We start from the raw sequence: 26,052 nt of genomic DNA, 5'->3' as shown, positions 1-26,052 counted from the left end.
AGACGGATGTACTGCTTAATGATGCACAATAAAATTACAAATATTACTCAATTTTTCTTTCATATTTTATCTAAAGTAAAAATGAAATAAAATTTAATTATAACGGAATAAATTAAAATATTTCCAGTTATTTTCATAGAAATTTATTTTTCATAGTTTTTCATAGAAATCTGTACATAAAGCCATCTGTACACAAATTCATGGTGTCATGTTGTTGATTACCACAGAATTAATGAATAAAATAAAATAAAAAATAAATGAATAAAATAAAATATATAATTTACATATGTATATGCATAAATTACATATGTATACACAAAAAACTATTAATAATAACTAATCCATTGTATGAGTGATAGGTTAAAGTCAGAGTCATTCAACACTGTTTCAAAACCAGTGTGAAACAACCGGATAGAAGGGGTGGAGGCAGAGTAAAAAAAAAAAAGTGTGTGAAAGGAGAAAAAGAGGGTCAGAGACGCTGCATGCAGAGGTTGCTCTGCCTGCCACATGCTCCCCATCCACAGACTGAAACAAAGCATCCTCCTGAACATCAGGTTCACGTTGTGGCTCGCTACGCCCTGCTGCCCTTTGGCCGTCTCAGGACCCAACCTGCTAAACCAATTAGCCCATCATAGAGCTGCTGCGAGCAAAATCAAGCCCACATGCACCACTCAAAACAACATCCATGGGCTATTTGTTGAAGTCTGATACAACCCAGGAGATGACAGAGGACTTCTAAATGATCAGCTGCATGTTGGGAAATAAATCAACGTACTACAAGGCATCGGCCCACCAGTGTGCATACATTCTAAGACGCATGGCCTAAACAGATAAATGAATTTAGACCAATATCCTCCCGAAGCTTCCTGGAAAATATGCAGCTCTTAAAACATATTAAATACATAAAAGGCCACTTGAAATGGAGCATGCTGGACTTTACGAGTGCGGAAAGTCCCTCTTCTCATGTGATATATGATATAAGCAGCCCAGGCAGGCTTCCTGTGATAAAGGTGGTGGAGGGAGTGAGGGAAATGTGTTAATTAATGGGGCAGCACACAGTGGGCTGTCACGCTGCTGAGTGCTGGTGTATGACCCTGGACACGGGGCGATGGGTCAGGGGCAAGCTGCCCGCCCGACAGGGGACTGAATGGGCAGCTGGAGGGGAGACAGATTTAACAGGCGCTTAATTGAGGTCTGATTATATTCAGCTCTAGCCGTTAAATGAAATGCCCCTCAAAGGACTGTATGCGACTATTGTGTTGAATGCATGGCATATTAATATTGGCATGAACTGAAATTCATCTGTTTTCTTTATGCACATTATGGTGAACAATTCACCTGTGCATATATTTCATTTAAAAAAAAAAAAAGTTTGACCTCAAAAAATGTTTGACTTCATAATTCTGATGATGTATGCAAGATTTCTCCAATCAATTTGTTTGTATAAACTCCGCCCCTTTCTTACAATACACTGCAAGCTCCCATTCAGATCTGCCTCCATCTAATCAACAACTGACGGATAGACCAAAGTCACTGCCTTACATTTGGACTTTTTTAAGAATACTTTTTGATATATGACACAATACAGATGCTACAACACAGTTGCTATTTCCATTTAATCGTGACTTTAAATAGCAAAGTATTAAAGATGTTAGACAGCATATTGAAATAACATTAAGTCATAAGACAAACACTGCTGTCTGACTGGCACCATGTGCAGCATATATTCACAATACACATTGTTTTAAAGCAGCTGTATCGAAAATGCTTGTTTTAATGTTACATTTGGGAAGAATTCTATTATTAGCCACAGATGAGTGTATCAAAGTAATGTCCATATGGCAGTAATAAAATACAAGTTATGGTTAGTTAACATTATGTATTCAGTTAAGCAGACAAATCAAATGTATAAGGCAGCAGTGTGATTACAATATAAGGGTAGTTTTACAACGTAAGGATATTGTTTGACAGTTTTGTATGTTGATCCAAAGTTAGCATCACTTGAAGTCTTTGCAGGATTTGATAGATATGCATATTGTTTCAAATTTCATTGTGTTCATCACAACAAAAAGCTTTATGTGACTTTGGAAGACTTAGCCATATTTACCTTTTTATGCTCTAAAAATTACAAAAACGCCATCAAAGCACCACGAAGGTGCCCATACTACATAAAGGCAATATATTCCAAGTCTTTTGAAATCATATAATAGCTTTTACATTGCAAAATGTAATGTCTGAAATTGAATAACAAGAATTTCCAGCAAATCACAATGAAGTCATGAAATTCTGTAATCCTCTGTATTCCCCAAATGCTGACGTTTCACTGTAATATGAGGTAATTTGAGCTAATAGTATAGCTTGAGCCTATGTAAGTTCAGCATCTCCCCAGGAGTGGTGTTTTAATCAGATGAGTGGGGGATGCCGACACAAGGGGTGTCAGCCCAGAATGTGGGCAGAGAGCGCCGGGTGCTTGACACCTCCATTCAGCCCTGCGCTTAAGCAGCCTGTAGCCTGGGTGATGCCATTATTGTGCTGGAAGACAAATTATTCAAATCTTCAAATTTAGCATAACCTTATTGACATCAATTAAAGTGGCAAACGGAGAATATTCCAGCACGGTGAGAGGTAGAGCCTGGCTTTTTATCACGAGAGGCAGCACGTGGTGAGGCTATTGTCAGCTCAATCCTCTCGCCGCACAGCGCAGCGCAGAGAGAGGCCTGCCTTAAACCGCAGCGCCCAGCCAGCTGTAATTAGGACATTCAACTTACAGTGCACATGGAGCCACAACACAAACACAACAAACAGCAGGACGGCCTGTGAACTCTTTACATGGGCTACTGCACTCACAGTGGGACAACCACAAAACAGAAGGGCTGAAACGATTTTAGAAAGGGCTCACATATCAGCCACAATTTTTGTCATGGGGATTCGCTGTGCTAAAGTTGAATTGTTTTTTAAAGTAAACAGAAGACACTTTTCTTAAGATACTATAATAGTGTGAATGTTTCAGGATAAATGCAAGTTAAATGATAAGTATAGAAAAAACACTGTTACTCAGTTTGTAAATACATGTTTAAAAAATAGAGGAAAATAAAATGGGGAAAAAGTTAAATTGGAGAAATAAATATTAAATCATGTTCTAGAATAAATAAACGATAAATGATTAGCACAGAAAATAACATTGCCACTCATTATGTAAAGTAAAAGAATTATAAGTTAAATGATTAGTATAGAAAATAACACTGTTACTCAGTTTGTAAATACATTTTAAACATTTTAATACATTTTTAAAACAAAATTGGGAAAAAAATTTAAATTGGATAAATAAATGATAAGATGAAATTATGTTCTAGTAAAAATATTATCATAACATTGCCAATCAGTTTGTAAAAAAAAATGGGATAAAATGTAATAAATAAAATAGGGGAAAATAAAATTAAAATAAAAAGGGAGAAAATAAAAATAAAAATGGGAAGGGTAATGAAATTTTATAAATTGAAAAAAAGATTATAATAAAATTAAATAGATATAGAATAGACACAGAAAAATAGGAAAATAGAATCAAATAAAACCTTAAATTTAACCCATAGATTTTAAGTAACTATCAAAGTACTTTTTAAAATTAGTTTCAAAGCATCAGAGTTAAGTAAAATATGGTTTGCAGAAAAAGTTCCTACTGTACATCACTATAATTTTTTTAGGAATCTCTTAAATTGTGTACATAAACTTTTAATATAAGCCTGCGATTCTGTTAAAGGGCAACATATATAAGCTCTATTAACCTTGCCTGCAGTTAGAAACCAAGACTACAACCGAGTAGAGTCGACAGCCCAGTCGGATGCAGACTTGTAATCTATTATTTCCTTCCATAATACCATTGCGAAGTAAAAATCGATTTTCTTTCCACATGTGTAACCTTTTTGTATCTGATACGGCTGGTGGGAGGAAGCTGGAATATTTGCCAATCAATCTGGCTGACAAAACAACATCCCCAGGCAGTGCGACTCTCCAGGCCCACAAACACCAGAGGACAAATCCACGGCGACCCACACCAGCACACAGTGCGAACACCCCGGCTGAGACACACTTAACTTTCTTGAGCCCTTTCAAAGTAACTCCCCACCACCACAGCCCTCACCCCCCACCCCAGCCCAACTATTTCCTCTTTCTCTCTCTTTCTCTTTCATTCTGTGAAGCATCCCCCCAGTAGCTAGGCTTTCATTTGTTGTGGGTCTGTGTGAGAGCTGCTAGTGCAGATAATGCCAGGCAAGATCCAGTTTAAAGGACATAGCTGCAGGCGTTTTGCTCCTCTCCCTCTCTCGCTCCTTTTCACTTTCTGTCTCCCAACAGATAGATTACTTTATAAATAATAATAAAAAGTAATTAATTCTCTCTACTTCAGAGCCCTCTAGCCTGCAGCAGTGTAAATGTAAAACTGGAAATTGATACAATGTGCATCCTTTCAGATAAACAAACAGCGCAGTGGCAATAAAAAGGAAAGCTTTTCACACTACCATAATTTCCTTAACTGTCAAATTATATTTTTTGTCTAAGTAAATGTTTGACGTGACTTGGTTCTTTGTTGGATTTTGAACGAGGCTCATGCTTAACTGGAACAAAACTGAAATGCGATGACAGGAAAAAAACGAGAGGCTAATTCAACAAAACTGGAACTAAACACTTACACAGAAGATGGCTTAATAGCACTACTCTTTATTAATAATGTGATCTATCAATAATAACTAAATCACGATACAATCTGTTGTCATTTGGTGGGTGGGAGGCCAATTAAAGCAGGAGTTTTAGGACTTGCTAGAGAAATAATATAAATTTAGAGGTTGTTGTATATTGTCAACGCCATGTTCCAGTGGTTACTATAGGCTTTGATACAACTTTGATATCACTCAACAATAACAGTATTAAAATATACATTTTGTTTTTAAACATTAATTACAACTTCAAAAAATAATTTGTAAGATGTACGAGCAAATACTCGTTCAGTGTCCTTCAACATTTCACATTTAATTCATTGTTACTTGCCAATTCTTTGTAATTATTTGTGAAATTGAATAGCAATTTGTCAGTAACAATAGTTTCAAAGTAAATCCCACTCCATTTTTGTAACAACGGATGACTGCAAATGTGAATAAAAATATTAATAATAGTAATAATAATATGAATCAAACAATTAAATAATAGTTATAATCAGTCTATACATTTGATTATATAGTTTACTAATATAAAGCATATATAATACATATTACGTTTAAAATATAAAATATAGTAATTTTTTTTTGTGCCATTTCTCAGCAATTAAAAAAAAAAGTAAATCCCATACCATTTTTGTAAAAATGATTGACTACAAATATTCATAAAAATAAAATATAATATCCTAAAAATAAAAATAATAATCAAAGCAATTAGATAATGAAAAATTATAATCAGTCTATGCATTTATTATATATTATACTAATATAAAGCGTATATATAATATATATTACATGAATAAAATTGAATAATATAATATATATATATATAAATTCATCAGTTTTTCTATTTTTATAGACAAAGGAAGCTGTTTTCTCATGCTGCCAAGTTTTGTCAATAGATTATAAGTTTTATTTAAACCAAAATACACTCTTAAGAACAACAAGCGTTATGCTGTAGGTTTAACTGTAGGTGAATCCCCTGTAGAGAGCTATTATAGCATAAAAAGACACTCAAAAAAGACAGTCCCTGACAATACAGCCCAAAATCTGGCCTGTCCACCTGCTCTGAGAGAGAGAGAGAGAGAGAGAGAGAGAGAGAGAGAGAGAGAGAGAGAGAGAGAGAGCGCAGTAGGACAAATGTGGGTGGAGACTCCAGGAGGACAGTGTGTGTCTGTGGGCCAGCTAACTCACAATACACAAAATCTCTCTTTTACGCACATCCACACTCAGCTTAATCTGTCCAATACTGGATTTGCTGGTGTGTAAGAGAGCGGCTCTCGTTTCGCTGGAATATACACAAGCATGTTGGGAAAATGTCACCTGTGCAGGGAGCTGGAATTACAAGGGTTGATGTCACAAGGCTATCTGCACAGCTGAAGGTTACATGTCCTACCCTCAGCCCTCCAGTCCTAATATCATACTAACAGAGATCAGCTGCAGTAAATGAACTGAGTTAAGGGGGATAGATGCGGTGTGAATACATTACATACATAAAAAAAACAATGCTTCCAAAAAACGATATTGGATTTGGGGATTAGCAAACAGAGCACAATGTTCTCTTGAGTGACATGAGTATAAAAACACTCACCGACTTCAGCATTACATTTCAGGGGCAATATCTGATGCAATGTAGTCGTAATTAAAGAAGCGCTGCCATTCTTTGTCGGAAAGTCGCTTTTCAGAGAGAAGCCGTAATCCTCAAACACCCCAACACCCACAATGCCTGAATCAACTAGCAAACAATGTCAAGAGGCAAGATAGCAAACAGGAAAACACAGAAATGGAAATGTGGACATTTGAGCGTGGTAGTGTTGAGTGATGTAATTCCACACCGATCTGGGCAATACAACCATGACTCATGCTGAGATGTTCATTAGTTCCAAAAAAAAGTGTGTCTTTCTGCACCACAAGTGACAACATACAGAATTACAACAATCATTTAATATAAATAATTACAAATAATATACAAAATATACAAAATACAAATAATTAATAATAATAATTACTATAAAATAATAATATTATTTGTTATAATTTATTATTGATAATAAAAACAATTCTTTCAATTTACTCCCTCCCCAAATCCACACTTTAAAAAAAATATATATATATAAAAATATATAAAATATATACAATATAAATCACGAATAATAATAATAACAGCAACAATATTATTATTATTAATAATAATTCTTTCAAGTTACTTACTCCCCAGATTCACACCATTGTACATTATCGTTCAAAAGTTAGAGTAAGAGCTGTAAAAAAATTCAGTAAGGGTATTTATAAGGTATTTATCAATCGGGTATTTATAAGAATCCTCTTATCCTCAACAAGACTGTATTTTTGATGACAGTCAAATTTTGAATATTATTACATTTTAAAATATCAATTTTAATATAACTACAGTCCCCATTGTCACATGATTCCTCAGAAAACATAATAATTTGCCAATTCGTTTATCATTAACATTTTTTTTTTTTTTTTGCTGCTTAATATTTTTTATATGGAAACCAGGTTACATTTTTTTTCAGGGTTTCAGGGATTTGGTGAATAGAAAGTTCACAAGAAAAGTATTTAATTGAAATAGATTTTTTTTTAAATAATGTAAATAATGTTACACCTTTACTATACTTTTGATTTAATGTGAAAATGTATTTAAAAAATATATAAAATAAATCTTACTGACCCCAAATTTTGCAGTTTGTAGTTCCAGAAATTATTATAAAATGCTCTCCTCTCTGATATTCTTCAATATAAAGCCTCAACATAAAAAGTGCAAGGGGCTAATCATGCACTATATATTAATTTCCATATATCATCACCTATTAGCTAGTAGCTACAGTAGAAAAGACATTATGAGTCTATCAAGCATATAGAGAATCAGACCATCATGGCATCAGTGCAGGCGCCTTGAAAGGTGACAAAACAAGACCCCCACCCGAGAGACAAAATGGATATTTTTTAAATAAACACTATTGCATAAAATCAATTAGTGGTTTTGTCACGGCTGGAGGCAGAGGTGGGTAATTAGAAGACCCGTCTGTTTACGGCGAGACCTTCGTGGGATCTTTCTCTCCCCTAGTGGCAGGGAGCAGATGACATAGATGATTTCCTCTCCTGGCTCGATGTCACTGCACTAATTGGCCACAACACATTAATTGAAAGTGAAAAGAAGAGTGGGCCAAAAGCGGAGAGGGGTTGGGTGCTTGACTGTGAGAAGGGATGGCACAGACTCTCTTATAGAGTGGAAGTGGAGGCTGAGGCGGCTGGGGAGTCTTTAATTGTTTCAAATTAGGCATGTGATTGACATTGACAGAAAGTGGGCATTGACAAGCTGGGCCCAGATGAGAGCGATTAGCATGCAACCACACAAGCTGTCACTTCTCGCAACATGTTATCTGTAGGAAATATTCTGCATATGGCTCTTTTAACCCTGTATAGTGAAAGAGAAAATCACTTACACCGACAGATGGCAAGACATAAAACAAACATGGAAAAATAAACATTTTGTACAATTTTAGTACAATTATAATCCCAAAACAAATTGTTATACACATCATTTAAAAACAAAAAACTAATATTTTTCTGCATTTCACAATTAATTCAGTGTGATACTTGCCATTTATGTAATAGCATTTGTCAAAGAAATTGTTGAAAATTGTTGAAACGTGTACACATCATCTACCTAAATATTTCTAAATAAATTAACAGGATTGCTACAAATAAGAAAGTACTATTTTCATCTCAACAATTTTTTCCTCTGCTATAGTCTGCAAAATTGCACATATTGTCCACCCAAATCAGCACAGAAAAATACAAGTAAACTCTGTATATTACATCATGGGGAAGTACTGAGCACATATATAATAAATATTTTAAAATAGCTTAAAACAGTTATTTAACAAAAGCTATTTTAGCAAACAGGACCTATTTATTTGAAATTAATTATAAATCAAAAACAAAAGTTAATTGTTCACAATAAATATAAAAAAATACAAAACAAGTAGCTTTTTATATTAATATGTGTTTTTTTTAATCTAGTAAACAAATGGATTGATGGATAGATGGATTTTTTCCAATTTTTTTCCATCTATATTTACATATAAATAAAGCCTTGTCTGCTTTGCTGCCCAGTGTCACTACAGTCTGACACTTTGTATTTATCTTCAAAAATCGCTTCTTAAAACATTTTTTCTTGAAATATTTTGCATTGCAATCACTGCTAGTCTGCTCTAGTGTAATACAGACAAGGCTTTTCAGTACCACTGGACCCTAAATGTCCTAAAGTGCTACAAGGCCTGGAGTTAACCAAAGGTTAATGCGTCCTATTGAGCTGATATAGGAAAAAGTGTGAGGTGCAATCTGATTATTTTATTCAGTGTTTTGCGGATGTGTGAGATAGATTCAGTCACAAGGAAAAAACATTCCCCTCTGACCTCTCATCCCACCCGCCGGTCTTTTCACGCCTGACGCTGCCGCCGCCTCCGCTTCTGCCAAATTAAACGTCTGCTTTAAATGATTTCACAAGGAGCGGCTCGGGAGCAGCTAACGCCGTCCAAGAATAATGCAAGGTGGAGAGCTGGCGTAGGAGGCGGGAGGAGGGGGTGTTTGTTTGCTAAAAACAGCAGGGAGCAGGACTAGTGAAGAATGTCAAGTCAAATTGTTCTTGACAGTGTTAATATCTGCACTTCATAGGGATAATTACATGTAAATAAATAGTGAAATAGCTCTCAGCTGGAGTCTGAGAGGAGAGAGCAGGGCAGTTAGTGTCAGCCAGCTGGGGACTCCAGCGCTACGGACGGCGAGAGAGCATGAAGGAAGGGGAGGAGGGGGAGGAAAAACTCGAGATGCTGTAAAACCACATCACAGAAAATAGAAAACTATTGTAGCTTTACATACAAAATCCAAAACAATAAGACAAGCTTACAAAAGTCTGTCATAAACTGTGGAGGGGGCAGGGTGATTGGCAGTTGTAGTTTTGCGAGGCAGTAATATTAATCATAACTTCACACCTGTCACACTGGCATCTGGAACTAACAGGAAGCACGTGCACAAAGACACCCCCCACCCCACCCCAACCCAACTCAACTCAACTCGTAGTGTTTTCATAAGGTTCATAATTGTTGGAAATTTTGCTGTTCATACTCAGTGACCCTGTAGACTCACTCACTGTATGTGTATAGTCCTGTTACCACAGCTGAAAAATCAAATCAAATCAAATCAAATAAATATTGACTGTTTTTAATTTTTTTTAAAGAATTAAACAAATGATTAGCATAATTCATACTGTAAATCAGTATAAGCTGTCATTATAGTTACATTTTAAAATAAAATTAAAAATAAAATAACATAAAAATAATTAAAAAATACATATTTACTACTACTGAATATTAAATAATTTTCTGTAAAGTTGCTAATAATAATATAAAATATAAAAATACTCAATATAAAAAATCTGACAATAAATATAAAAATAAATTATAAATATAAACAATAAATACAAACAATTATAAGTATATACATTCTAAAATACAATTAATATTATCTTACATAATCTTGTAAAAAAGTAAATATAAAATGCAATAAACATAAATGTATTATAATAAAATATAAAAATAAAATTATAAAATAAATATAAAAATCTATGAGAATAAATAAAAAATCATTATGAAAATACATATAAAAGTCTCCTAAGAAAATAAATAAAAATATATAGATGTAAATAGAATAATAGTAAAATAAAATAATAGAGAATAAAAGTCTCCCAAATAAGTAAATATAAAATTTAAGAATAAATATGAATGTATTGTTATAATAAAATATAAATGTAAATTAATATAAAAATCATCTAGCAATAAATAAAAATAAATATAAATGTTAATAAATACAATAATCTTCAAAAAAAGTTAATTAATATATAAAGACATAAATAAAACTCTACTGGTGAGATATACAACAATTTTCTATTCCCAGCAACTCCTTGTCTAGAAATATGTAACCACTAAGACACACATATGTCTGTTTAATAAAAAAATAAATAAAAAAACTGAATAATAGACTTCATTAATGCTTTATGAAAATAATAGCTGTACAAATGTATGTTCATATTGTTCAAGCACTTTTTATAGTGCTTTAAATAAATATTCGAGGACTGCCTTGTTCATGATAAGAAAATACGATTATAGCTTATGGAATCTATCTTATGGAAACAAATATACAATATGCATGAATACATGCAATCGGGTATTTAGGCTATTGTAAATGCTGAGGTAATATTAATAAGTAATAGTATTTTTCAACCTAACAGTTAATTCTCCTGCAGTTCAGCCACAATGCAGTGAGTGTACTGGTCTCGCTTAAATCCTCATCTCCTGGGCTGCCTCTGTGAGATAAATGTAAATCACATTCTCTTATATCCCTTATTTATCAGGATGCAACAGCTCGCTTTCACACACAAACACTCTTGAATTTAAATTGTGCTTATTGTCTGCTGCAGCCTTTCATCTATGTAAGAGAATAAGAAGAGTAAAGAGAGTAAGAGAGTGAAGCAGATCAGAGATGCTAGAAATGAAGAGCAGAAAAAGTGCAATGAATAGAGAGGCCCAGTAATGAGAATGTGTGGACTCTACTAGACACAATATTTCATTTATCATGTATGAAAAATAGACAAAACAAAGAATATACAGCAAAATTAAGAAATAAAAAAATATGTGTGGCATTTACCCTGATTAAGGCCATTGCTTCTCTCTAAATAATCAGCAGATGTAGTGGAGATCATAATTAAACCGTTCTTAATATCTTTCTGTCTTTCCACACATAGGGTTATAGGACAGACACTCTATTTTCAGTCTAGACCCGCTGGAGATGTTCAATGTGAAATTTACATATGTATTTGAGTGACCTGAGAAACCTACTATGTTTCATTAACACACGCACAAAACTTCAATTTCTCTCAGCTTGCGCTAGAGAGGGGGGAAAAGATAGGAAGTGAGAGAGAAACCAAATAAATTCATGCAGAAAACATTCTGCCAGTGGATATGATTTAAATTCCCCTGATTTTCTTGGCAGCTTCTGAGCAGGTCTCATCTTCTTTTTTTTCTTTTTTTAAAGCCTCTTACTTTTTAACTCTTGCCAAATTGAAACAGCATCTGTATTTAAGACGGGTTCTAATTAACAAGTATTTCTCCTCTGCTCTCGGAGCATGGGGGTGATGTAAATATGCATGTATTTAGTCTTTTGATTTGTTGATGGTGACACATGCCAGCTGACACCGTGCCCGGCGAGCAGCTTAATACCGCACTGGTAATAATAGCAGAGACGGCACATAGATTCTCTCATTGACATTCAGGTGCACAATGTCTCGTCGAAAAGCTGCAAAAAAGAAGTGAACCAAAACTCAATCAGCTTCTTTCTCTCTCTCTCTTTTTCTCTCTCTTTCTCACCCCCTCTCTCTCATATAATATTTTTTTCTTTTTTGGCAACCCCTGTGCAGGCTTCTTAAATATAATTCATCCAGTTTAAAGTGGCTGCTGTGCTAATGGAGGAGAGGAGAGAGGTTGGAGTCCCCCTCCCTTATCTCTAGCAGACAGTTGTCAGGAATCACTGGTGAGGCCTGAGTTGTGCGCGTGGCTCAGGCAGGGAGGCCTGGGGATACGGATCAAAGGGAGAGCTGGTGAGCACTGCTCTGCCTCTGATCCCCCAGTGCTGAAACACAGCCTATTCGCTCTCCCTTCCTAACATCAAATGCTAGCCAAAGTTCCTTCATTCCAAAACACAAATCATCCAACTGCACACACACACACACACACACAAAATGATACAAAATGATATTTGCCATTTTTCTTTCTCTTCTCTTACAAGTCTGTGGATGCATTTGTTTGAAAGAGTATTGATTGAAATGCTGAAATGTATTATATTAATATACAGCATTGCCAAAATGTTTTTTTATATATATTTTTATTTACAATTTATTACAATTTTATTAGTGTCTAATACACTGATAAATCACTAAATAGTTTAATTTAACAGTTTAAGTTCTTTTGAATGAAATTTTGTTGTAAAATAAAAATAACATTGTTATTCAATATAGAAAGTGTAGAGAATAAATATAAAAATAAATGATAAATATAAATGAAAATAAGTATAAGTATTCTAATATATAATATAATTATGTAAATCCTGTAAATAATTAATATATTATAATAATGTATTATAAAATAACAATTTAAGAGAATAATTATAGAATAATTATAAATGAAAATAAACATCTTCTTAAAAGTAAATATAAAATGCAGTAAATATAAATGTATAATGTGTGTGTGTGTGTGTGTGTGTGTGTGTGTGTGTGAGAATGAATACAAATAATTATCAATTGAAATACATATAAAAGTGTCCTAAGACAATAAATTAAGTATGTGTATATGTAGCCTATAAATACAAAATCAATATAAAGGCTCTTAAAAGAGTAAATATATATATAATGTTAGAAATATACATGTATTGTTATAATAAAATATAAATGTAAAATATAAAGTAAACAAATGTCTTCTAAAAAAGTAAATATAAATTGCAATAAATATAAATGTATAAATTATACATGTTAATAAAAATACAAATCTAAGACAATAAAAAAGAATGAATGAAAATAAATACAAAAATCTCCTATAATATAAAATAACATATATATACTATAATATCAAATGTAAGAATAAATATACATATATTGTTATCTAAGGCAAAACATTTTTTTAAAATAAGTATAAATGTTAATAAATAAAAAAAATTCTAAAAGAATGAAAAAAATATAAATGAGTTATAATTAAATATAAAATGTTTATAAATATAAAAATCTTGTAATGAATACAATTAAATGACTATAATAACAAGATAGTTTTAATAATTTGTTAATTTTGTTAATATTGCATTCACACACAATAACTACCCGTTACGGCCCAATCAATCTGACACTAATGTTGCAGAGTGAAATTGCAGTAATGCTCATTAATACATGGCTCTGGAAGCTTTACTAGATGACTCGAGTGCCTTGAGGGGTGGCGTTGTTGCTACGGGGCCCGAAACAAAAAGCATGACTGATTATACTGAATGGTTGGTTTTAGTAAAACCTGTTCATTAAAACGGGTGTGTGTTGTTTTCTTCTCCAGTTACAACAACTAACAACAGAAACACTGCACACATCAGACAACCATAGCAGAACGTCTCCCACTGTAAAACCCAATCAGCCACCTGCACAAAGCATCTGTTGGAGGAGGAGGAGTGACTGTGGTAGTACGGCTTTATTACCGCATTCATTCCTTCTCCACATGTCCAATGTTTGGACTGGTCTCAAAGTCCAGCAGTGGATGAAACACAGAAAAGACATGCAGTCAAGGCCATAGAAGTCCATCCATAGCTCTGATCAGGTCCAAAAGTGGGCTTAATGGAGATTAGGTCTGGCATTGCATAATTTTCATCCGAACTAAGCTGCAGTCCTGTTTAATGTGTTTTCCAGAGGTGCAGTGAGAAGCGCTCTGCCTCTGCTGGCACATGAGAAGACTGAGAGAGGCTTGTGCACCTGTTGGTGTTGTGAATCCAGCAGGGTTGCATTTCATTCTGGCAAGCAGCCATCACAGCACATTTACTGAAACCCACAAGTTTTCTCCACTCGACAGAAGCTGCAAAGTGGTCCATCCACACAATCTGACAAATGCACAACTGAAAATGAGCCCATCTTTCTCACATTTTCCTAAACTGAAAGACAAGTCATTCCAAGCATGCACTAGATTTTCATGTAAATCGAAATACAATGAAAAAATTAAAATTAAAATTAAATCAAGTTTTGTTCTAGATCAGGTGTTTCTGTATAGCAAATTTTCCCATTTACAAATGTAATATATGTACATATATTGTCATATGAAGCAAAATCATATATGAAAAGTATTAGAAATTGGAACAATTTCATATATTAACATTTAACATATATCTTTAGACCACACAAAACTGTATGTAATATGTTATATTTATAATTTTTTGAAATATATAGTTGCTACATATACAACTACCATATAAAAAGCATCATATATAGATATTATTAACATATTTACATACAAATTTTACTACAGTCTCGTTTTTTTTTTTTTTTTTTTTTTTTTGTCATTGTCATATTACATTTCCGTTTTTCTGTCATTGTGTAACCAGTCAAGTTACAATAAATATTGGTAATATGCATGAGCTTGACCAGCAAAGATTTCAAAATATCAGAGCTCAAAAGGTATTAAATAACAGGGATAAACTAGTGCCATAAACTATTGAAGCATGGTGGAAAAACAAAAATGTTGTTTTACTTCTTTTTAAGTTCACTATCCACTGTTGAGAAACAGTCAAACTTCAGAAGTCAGGATACTAAATATAAAAGAAATCAGAAGGAAACTGAGGTAAATGCAGATGTTTCATAAATGGAAAAAAAAAATAAGCAGAATGACTTTGAAACTGTCAGTTAGATGTGCCACAAAGCAGCAGTAAAAATTCAGTGTCAAAGAAGGGTTTGTCTAGACAAATGAGAGGCCATTACACTACTATGACAACAACTTTAGGCTATAAAGCTTATAAAATGGTTGATAAGATTTCACAAGCAAATAAACCAAACAAAAAGCTCTCTATCCCACAGTGCTCTACTATTTAGGAAAAAAAAGCTCTCAATTCCACAGTGCTCTACTATTTAGGAAAAACTGCACCCTCTGTACAACACAAATTGCACCACTTGCATGCACTTACTTATTTGCACTGATTTGCATGAACTGTCTTCACTGAAGACAAAATGAATGTGTTAAAATAAAATACTAGAGGGGGAATTATCAGTAAAAGAAAGACAATAGATTATACAAATGATGTAGAAAATTGTGATGTACAAAAACAAGCTTGTAAGGACTGCCATGTGGACTCCCTGTAGCTGAGAAGAATGGGAGGGTCTTTGCCTTGTGGGGCACTGGCGGCCCTTTCATGGACATGGAGGCACAGTGTGATGCTGGGGTTGAACTATGATACTCCTGTCAAAGAGAACATTAATTTTTCCTACAATAATGGCCTGATGGAATAGCCACATGTGACATGTGGAGATGGGCGAGAGGGGCTGGACAGAGGTGGGGAGGTTAGGGGGCTGAGGAGGGGTTGGATGGAGGGTGAACCATCTTCATTTTAGTGAGAGATTCTTACAAAAACCATGGGGGGAAAATATATCCTCATTTATCCCCTTTCAATTTATAGAAAATTCAATGAAGAAGCAGTGCACCATAATTTGATTCATATTAATTTTAATTAACATGTAGCCCTGTCTTAAAATGAAGGCTTTTTATATTTTGCCTGCTATGTGAGTGCCTGGACGTGGATTATTTTTGTTTCTTGCAATGGGATCCACTTTTTGTTTTTAATAAGAATTTTTGTTGACATGCAGCATCTATAAAAATTGCTGCTTTTATAAAATAAAATAAAATAAATAATATAATAGACAGCTGTTATTTGCTCTATTTCTGGCTGTAAACACTCCCAAAAATTGTATAAAAATGTTCGAATCATGTTCAGTTATTTATGCGGGTTTGCAGCGAAAGCATTAGTACTTAAAGCCCCTCCACTACGATTAACAATCAAACATGCTGAGAAACGCTTATGTTATCCCTCAACTCTGCAGTACAAGAGAAAATCTCTTTTTTGTCATCAAATCCCTAATTCTTTCCTCTCTTTTGGGAAAAAAAATTGTAATACCAGTTTCCAATCTGCTTTGAGAAATGTTTGGGGGGTGGGGGGGAGTGGCCATAAAACGTGTGAACAAGGGGGTAATTGTGGACAAATGCAGTATTGAATTTCATTTTCAACTCCTTACACACCATTTCAATCTTATTTTCTGCCTGTTAGTCAGATCTTCTTGGCTATAGTGGGCAGAACTGCCCACTAATGGTGAATAATTGCTTGTAATACACTCTTTACCAATGAAGTGCATCAATAGCAGCCATTTTCCTTTTATTTAGCTTTTAGGAATCAACCCTGAGCAATGAGTCCTATATTTGTTACTCTCCATTATTCAAGAATGCTACGTAACGTCTTTAACAAGAATCTTTGCTTAGAAACACAAGGACTAACATCTAGAAAAGCCTTAATGGCTTTCCATTTTACACTTTCCTCTATAATAAGGACTCAAAGACAATACTTCTTTTGCTCCCTTTTAGTTAATTAAAACACCCCGACTTATTAAAATGTCTGTTAATGCTTGAAAATGACTGTTAGACAATTAAACATACAGATCCATTAGTTCAGTGAGATTACGCTCTTTTCTGAACGAGGCACAGAGCTAGCAGCTCTATGACTGCATATGGGATTTTTTCTCTTTAGGGTATCCTGTATTGTCTCAAAACTCATTTTCTTAGAATCAAACAATTCAATCTTTCTATTAATTAGGAGAGTGAGTAAAACAAAGGAATATTAATTAGAAAACATTATCTTATAAACACTTCTCGAGCACAAGGGGGGTATCATCCACTAGAAGATGATTTCTCCAAAACATGTCTGCTCAGTACACATGAGACGCATCTAATCACCAAACGTACATGGCAGCACACAAAGAATATGCAGTTTTATCTTCAGAGAGGTCTCATAATTCCACTTGAAAGACTCCTTGACATGTGGCTATAGAGAAGAGTATTTAAACACTGTGGCCAGTGACCCTTACTGACCTGTGGAGATAGTCCATTGCTCACAGGATTCATGTGATTACTGCTCGCTGACTGGCTCATGAAGGTGTCGGTGTAGCTGGAGAAGCTGTGGCGATTGGACGAGAGGCCGTAGGCGGAGCTGCTGTCGCTTGAGAGCCCGCCCTGATGCATGGTGGAGGGGGGCAACGGCTGGGGCCGATGCACCGTGCCACTGCCGTCTGGGATAAACAGCACATTTATTTACATCAGAGAATTATTCAGAAACACATCATGGGAACCTTTGTTTTATTGCCATACATGTATTGCCGTTCAATGAGTTTGTGTAATAAGTATTAAATAAATATAAAAAAGGTTCAAGTTCTTCACAAAAACATGGGTTTGCTTACCTTGTGGTAATGTTGTTGAAGGATAGGTGGACTCAGGAAGCTGGTATGTTGGTAAAGTGGGCATGCCTGTGGGTGGAAACCCTCCAGGTAACAGGTGGTTAAATGCTGCCAGTTGATTGGCTCCAGCTTGTTTACGCCATCTTGCTCGACGATTGCTGAACCAAACCTAAAAATAAAAATAAAAATAAGTGAACTGAAATTCTGGTCAATACCATTAAACTAATTATTAATTTAATGTCTAGTAAGTGATGAAAAATGGCTGATATTATAAATGTATTCTACTTTATGTATTTCGTTTTTGTTTGATGCTAACCGCATTTACTGTATTATTGTAAGACCCTGCTTATGCTGTTAAAATGTATTTTTATATTCATCTAACAAATGTTTTTTAACCTGTTGCATTGACAGTGCATGCTACATGACGCTAATGCCTGTGTGTATAATAATGCTGTTTTTTAGAACTTATTGTAGTGAGATTTTACATTTTCACAATTCTTGTCTTCTGCAGCTATGTAATATAGATGTATGTACATGCAAACTTTTAAAATTGTGATTTCCTTAGGATGCCATTGTGCAAACAGGACTACAGATGAAAATTAGCCATTGGCTAACTCTGGCATGTTACAGGTGTACTGTTGTTAATATGCATTGTCCTGATAAATAAATAAAGAATTCCCCACAAGTTTTTCATTTTTATGAAATCTGTTTGAATTAGAAGCAGAATCGTTATTGCTAACCAAACTAAAACCATTAAAAAAAGTTCATTGCTTGAAATAAATTGAAACAGTAAATTAAATTAATTGTATTTTATAATGTTACTTTCCACAAAAGCAACATTTCTAGTACTAAATTATGATATGATAAATAAAATGAAAGCCGCTAGAAAATATAAATCAAACAGAAATGTAATTCAATATATTAACAAAAACTATATTAGCTTAGGTGAAAATGGTCACACTTTATTTTAAGGTTCTCGCTATTAACAAACATTAACTGACTTTTGGCTCAGTAAACTTATAATTTGCTGCTTATTAATATTTAGTAATGTAGTTGTTTAGGTTAGGTGTTGGGTGGATTAGGGATGTAGAATATGGTCATGCAGAATATGTGCTTTAGAAGTACTAATAAAGAGCCAATGTGTTAAAAATATGCATGCTAATAAGCAACTTGTTAGTAGTGAGAAATGGTCCTTACACTAAAGTGTTGCTGAAAAAACACAAACAAAGACCTCATAATATTCTAGGAGGGATGTCCCTAAATTATAGTCATTATTTTTTATTCGACTAACTCCAACATGTACTCATAAAGTGCACTTCAAGAGATAACCCTTAAAGGGTTAAATATTTGCTGTGATCTATCCTTTTAATAGTTCATTTAAAAGTTAGTGTTATAGATTATTTTTAATGTAGAAAATGTGTTTTTATATCAAACATTTCAGTGATATTTTGAATGAAAAAAGCCTCTATTTAAAGAAAGCATGAACGCTAGAAAGAAAGAAATGCCTCTGCCACATTAAGACACGTTTTCAAAGTTTCATTCTAATGTGACTCATTGGAAGGGGAGCACGGCCAGTAACCTGCACCTCTCTGGGGCCGAGGCGCTGCCCCTGTGTATGCAAAAGAGTGAATGACATTGATCTATGCCTCAGAGGGGCCATTCTTCAGACTTTAATACACTGGCAGTGCAGTTAATCTACTGTTGTTTTTCAAATGGTCCCCACCATTGTGAGTGGAAGTGAAAGAGGGGGACAATGGCCCTTCAATGAATCAGACCACAAAGAGAGGGCGTCCCTTTTTAAACAGCTCCTCAAGAATGACGCTTTCAGCTTGGGCATTGATCAAGGGGCTGGCATAGACATACTGTATGAGTACACACTCTTTCTCTGCCTCTTGCTTTTATCCTCCCAGGCTCCCCTTCAATCTTTATACACAAAGTGACAAAGCAAGATAAAAGGTCTGATCATTTTTAATAAAATCTAAAATTCAAGTGACCCAATGAGAGCAGTCTACAGCAAGATATTTTCAATAAATGCAATATATTCTTAAAAATATGTAGCCTTTATGGTAATAGGAAAAATGAAATGAAATGAAATAGTTTTATTATTATTAATAATGTATTATCATAAAAAATCCCACCCGTGGGGCAAAAGCAACAATTATGGCATTTCTTGAAAAAATTCCTGTTCCATTACCATATCCAAACAAAAACTAGGAAACACCTATACGACTCTGGAAACACCTATAAGACCTATATAATTACCCTTTTAAACACACCGGGGGACTAATTACACACACGGTTAGCAACTACTTTAAAAAAGCACATTCCCAACACCCATCCTTACCACATAACCCTAGGTTACTTTTTTAAACATCAAGAACTAAACTTTCTTTTCTCAGTGTTAATTAATAAATCATGCCAGTAAAAATCTGTTTCATTCAAATAAATGTTAGCGGTACTCAACCATCCCCCATTAGCTGTCCCACACTGCTCTTTCAACAATGCCGTGCATCAACGACCTTTCCCATAAAACCACTAGTCCCGCTGACATGAGTCCCATTACTTTACATGTCTTAGTTTAGGATGGTTTCTGGTATTAACGAGAAGTGGAGAGTAGCACAAGGCATTAGGAGCTGCGTATCTCAGTGTTAGAGGCTAGAGTGCCTGCCACCCCACGCTCAATGGATCTCCTAAGAGGCTTGCTGCGAGCTGGGGCTTCTGAATGCACCATTCTGGAACCCGATGGCAAAGGCACCTTGAGCAGGGATTTTCTCTCTGCTGTTCCCTCTAATTCCCCACTCTTCTCATTTCCATGCCCAAGCTGAGACACAAAGCACACTGCCCAACTGAGATGGCCGACTCATTTTGTATTTTTGAAAGAGTTCAAATAATTTCGCTTGGCGCTTGGCAAAACATTTAAGAGAGGAGATTTGGTGGAGTGTGGCTGAAGGAGCTGTTGCTTGATTGCATTTGGTTTGGAGGGAATGGAATGGAAAAATTCAATTCAATATTCTCTCAATCTCCAAGCGAACAGGGGGAGCGGGAGAGACAAAAGGAAGGGAGGTAAATGGAAGACAAATCTGATTGTGGACTGTGTCATGATTTCACATTCCACTTTCAGCCAGCATCTCGAGCTCTCGTCCAATATCAATCATCCGGGCCATCCTATCAGTTCCTCTCACTTTCTTTTTCGCCGTCATTCTTGGACGTCGATGGCTATATGTCTTCCTAGGATTACAGTTGGCCATGTGCAGGGTGGTTGGTGAGCAGACAGGAAGACGAGGCGTAAAACCTGGATGACGTGATTGAATTTCACAGCAAAAAAGAACATAACAGTAGCTGAGAGGCGTAAAAAAGGCAGATGTCTCAGTGGCTCCATACAGGGGTTGTGGAAATCTGGATGGGCAGCAGGACAGGATGGGTTACGATGGAGGGTCGAGGCTGGCTGGACTGGGCCTTGAAGTAAACAGTGTGGCAATACCCGCTAAAATGAGGCATCTCTCCAGCAGAAGAGAGAGTTGAAAAACTCAGTTGAAGTTGTAGTCCATGTATATCCTCTTTGTGGTTTTTATAAACATCATTATACATAAACATAAATATATGCATATAAACACACATATAATACTTTCACATATTTGTTTGATCTGTTCATTGAAATCCTGCATTTTTATGTGAGCCAGCAGCATAAGTATAGAATTATTGGCTCCAGATTTTGCAAGGATCAATCACAACTCATGTGATATGACTCCACATCAGGGGGCTGACATTTGTGCCCTGGAAGTCTTGTTTCCAGATTGGATCAAAGGGTGCCAGAATAGAGAGAGGAAGTGGACACATCTTCAAACCTGCTTGTACGTAACATGTGGTAGGACTAAGTCTCCTCAGTCTATGCCTAACAGGTTTAAACTACAATTCAAAAGCTCGGAGTCAGTAAGATTTTTATTTTTCATTTATTTTTTGAAAGAATTGACAGTAACACTTTCCTTAAAGCCTTTATGTATAATGCATTATAAAGGTTTATTAAAGGTCATGATGCATTATAATTATTCATACTGTGCATTGTAATATGTTATAGCTTGTCAGAAATAATTCTAATAATTAAATTTTAAATGCATTGCATAATAATTAATTGATAAGTGTTTTAACATATTACCTGTTGTTACTATTATTCATTAGATTCTACAATACATTATAAGGTGCATTACAAAGCCTAATTAATGCATTAAAACTACTTTTATAATGCATTATACATAAAGGCTTTAAGTAAAGTGTTACCGAAATTACTTTTACTCAGCAAGGATGCATTCAACTAATTGAGGTTTATGTTGCAAAAGATTTATAAATATATGCTGTTCTTTTAAACCTTTCTATTGATCAAAAAATATCAGTTCCCACTATTGAGCAGGACAGCTGTTTTCAACACTGATAATAATAAGACATATTTCTTGAGCAGAATATTTTTTTAATTTTTATATAAAAAAAAACATTTAAAATCTTATCAGCCCTAAAGTTTTTAAAGGTAGTGTATGTCAAAATTAGGTCATAGTATCTAGTTTAATTCATTATTCATAATCTAATCTAAAATATACAGGCAGTTTTCATTGTGATAATGTAGTGTGTCTAGGTTCCCCCTCCATCTGTTTATCTTCATCATATTTCAGAGTGGTCACACCACAACCTCAAACCTGATCCATGAACACATTACAAAGATTTCTTGTCTAACAGTTTGAAGTGACATAACTGTCACTGCCTATGAAATTTCCTGTAAATCTCCATTAATTCATTTAGTTTTTTCCCTCTGGCTTTACAAAATGCAATGAACCAGACAGACAGGCAGCAGTGCTGTAAAACCTGGAAGCACTTAGTCAGATATGGATCACTTCCTCTGATTTGTCATAAGGAGCAGTAAAACAGTAGAAGCATGAGTAAAGTGTCTGTGGTTAAGAATAACCACAGTGACAGACTGATGACACCTAATAGAATAGCACCAAACACATAAATTAAAGCCTTTGACATCCTCACTGATCCATGTCTGACTTCCTCTTTTTGGCAGCAGGAATGCTCCCTCCCTCTCTCCCAGTTTCTCTCTCTCTCTCTCAGACATCTGGATACTGTGTCAGTGCAGCTGCACACAAGTGGGTTGACACTGAGGCTGCAGGGTCTGCCAAAAGCCAACAGGGTCAGACACCTTCCCCTCCACAAAAGCAATGATCCCAGAGCCCTGGCATCTCCATGTGAGCTATCTCGAGCCAGAGATCCTCACACAATCTGCTTGGCCTCTCAAGAACCAACTGCTGGGCCATGACAGGGTTGAGAAAACAAAGCATGAGCTGTTGGGCCAGGATATTGAGGATGTGGTGGTTTCATATGATCTTTGAATGATCTGGACTTTCCATCCAACATGCCGCCAAATGTTTGACAGCAAAAGAACATTTGAATTTATATTCATGATTGAATCATCAATTTTTAAAATCTAATTCAGCTCTGACATATACAGGTCAGAAGTGATGTAATGTTTATGAACTTGTCTAATTAGCATCAGTCACCATAAATGCACAAAAGGGCCAAATGTCCCATGGGGCTCCTTTCATTGACATGGCAAAAAAAAATCTGCAGGATCTCTGACACTGCCAGCAAGATATCTTCTCTTTGCTAAAAAGCCTGCCACAAGGCCACAATGGGTCAGCTTTTTCCAAAATGGAGTCATTTTCATTTTTTCTGGGCACAAACATTTGACTGATTTACATTTCTGCATTTAGCAGACGCTTTTATCCAAAGCCATTTGTCAAAGAGCCAACAATATTTGTAATAACAAATAAATTCTGATTTGAAACAAAGTCATGAATGCTGCTAAGCAAAAAAAGATGCTAAATGAAGTGTCTTCCGCTTTATTAAGTGGTCAAATCACAGAAAGAGTAAGACATTTGGCAAGTCAAAAGGTGGTGAAGTCAATTTTGCCAACTAAAAAGTGGCTGAGAGGAAAAAGAAAGAGACAGCTGCATTTCAATTATGCAGTGATGTCATTTACTCAGCTTGGGACATACAGAGTTTACTTATTAAAACAAATAATCTTTTATTACAAAATCGAATAACCAAGACAGATTGACTTAACATGGTATTTCACTACACATTACTGCATTAAGGTAACATCCAGATCATTAGCATATGAAGACCACGAGCCCATACCATTTTAGAGGTGATGCAGGTAGCGGGGCCTCTGTGAGCGGTCATATTTTTTTACAAGCTCTTGATTGATTAATGTAACTGGTGGAGAGGGGTCCCAAGAGAGTGTGTGGGATGTTCTCTGATATGCAGCAAATTTTACAAGAAGCAGTGGTGGGCTTGAAAGTGGTGGGAAGAAAAGATCCCAGCCAAAAGCTGAAGTGAGAAATCCATCAGGAATGCACTCTTGTTCTTTTTATCCCCCTCCCTTTGCTCCCAACAGCTGCTGCCATAACTCTACTGTATTTTCCCGCCTCTCATTGTTTCAACTATCCACATGGTTGACAAGCTGTCAGGACCAGTGGTAGACGGAGCCAAAGTCCTGTGAATGCTCTGCAACATTTACATGCACTTTTAAAGTTCAAATGTAGTCAAGACTATAACAAGCAATTCATCATGTAAATGCATTGGTCCAAATGAAATCATACCAGTGTGGTTTCTGCAACTACAAGTCTCAGTGTTGTGTGAATGCTGCAAAAGTCATAAGTGACACAAATGTTTTTAAACGTTCAAATATTCAGTTATGCACTGAATCACGTATGTCTTGACAGAAAAGAATGTAACTTGATTACGAGTCGCTCGATTAAAACATACAACATTATTTTCTGTAATTTCTCTAAAAGATGACGTTGACATTTTGATGAAGTAAATGAAGCATGCATGGATAAATTATTCACAATATAAGATCGCAATAACACGCATTTAGAAAAAAGATAGGGCAAGCTTTCATTTCAAGCCAACTTTGACAGAAGTAGTGCCATGTTAGCCACCTGATCGTGTTTCTCCGATATGGCTGACAGGAAGAGGCCTGCTGTGTTTTTCTAGCGCTTTCTTTGAGACGAGCAGTTGCATTGTTACACGCGTCATCAATCAGAGGACCTCAGTCCAGAAGATCTAGTGACACTTTAGAGCTCTATAGACCTGGAAGCACATAGCTGAACTTTTACGGGTACCATCCTTTCATAAGTAAACTTTATAGATGAGCACAATTAAAGGGATAGTTCACCCCAAAAAATGAAAGTTCTGTCATCATTTACTCACCCTCATGTCAATGCAAACCTGTATGACTTACTTTCTTCAAAAGAAGATACTTAAAAACTAACCAGGTTTCAAACATAATTGGACCCATTTGACATCAGTTTTACATTATGTGTGTTCACGATGATACTGAAAATTCATTTTTAGGTGAACTATCCTTTTAAGTTTTATGAACAGAATGATGAAGATTCAATTAAACATTTTGATCTGCATCTCAGTCAAACTATGTATATATCTAGCAACTGCAGAAACTGCTTTAGTATTTGGCAGTGCCATACCTGTACTCTGGCCTCGGTGAGCTTGGTTCTCTGGGCTAGTTCCTCTCTGGTGTAGATGTCTGGGTAGTGTGTCCTTTCAAAGGCCTTCTCCAGCTCTTCCAGCTGCTCGGCTGTGAAGGTGGTCCGGCTGCGCCTCTGCTTCCTCTTCAAGGGCAGGTCCGGTTCAGACTCCACGTCTGAGCCATCATCCATTCGACCTGTCATAACGAAAGAGCTGAGTATGTTGTGCGTGGCATTAAAAAAAGTCATGCACTTACCAGAAAGCTCTCTGTTCACGAATGCTGTCAACATACTGATATGATGTGTGTAAGTGAATGTGGACCCGAAACACGGATGGATTGCAGCACGGTGAAACGGATTCATGTGGCTTTCAAGCGAATATTATTTCAATGGATAGCTATTTATATAAGCGAAGCTCTTGTAAATACAATCCCACATCAGTGCGAATCCCAGCTCGCCCCGAGGCCATAGAGGGAAAAGTGGGGGGGAGTTAATCTCCGCAGACCACCTTAGCGATCCTCGTACCGGTGCTAAAATGAAACAAAACTGGCACTTTGCAAATAACTCAAGTTTATTTCATTAAATGCCATTTGCGATCTTGCCGTCTTCAAAATAAGAGCGGTGGATTATCTGTCAAATGCAGCCATGTCAACTACAGCATTTCTGTTTAGTGGTTAGCTGAAGAAAAGATGAGAAACAATGAGACCAAATCTGATCTGAT

At 35.5% G+C, this 26,052-nt stretch overlaps 1 protein-coding gene across 8 annotated transcripts in view; it reads right to left on the bottom strand.

The window, feature by feature from the left end:
- LOC132118139 (paired box protein Pax-7-like) overlaps window positions 1–26,052 on the bottom strand; it is a 52,901-nt gene that overhangs the window by 8,208 nt on the left and 18,641 nt on the right. For all 8 annotated transcript variants that reach the window (XM_059527711.1, XM_059527713.1, XM_059527712.1 and 5 more), the window contains exons 5-7: window positions 25,332–25,528; window positions 17,797–17,962; window positions 17,432–17,628 (exon numbers count right to left, since the gene is read on the bottom strand). In XM_059527711.1, coding sequence (XP_059383694.1) covers window positions 17,432–17,628; window positions 17,797–17,962; window positions 25,332–25,528 — 560 coding nt within the window. The remainder of the gene's footprint in view (window positions 1–17,431; window positions 17,629–17,796; window positions 17,963–25,331; window positions 25,529–26,052) is intronic.

The sequence above is a fragment of the Carassius carassius genome, chromosome 37 (assembly GCF_963082965.1).
Source record: "Carassius carassius chromosome 37, fCarCar2.1, whole genome shotgun sequence".
NCBI classification, from domain to species: Eukaryota; Metazoa; Chordata; class Actinopteri; order Cypriniformes; family Cyprinidae; genus Carassius; species Carassius carassius.
Note: the sequence above shows the minus strand (reverse complement) of the source record. Positions and strands in the feature narration are given on the sequence as shown.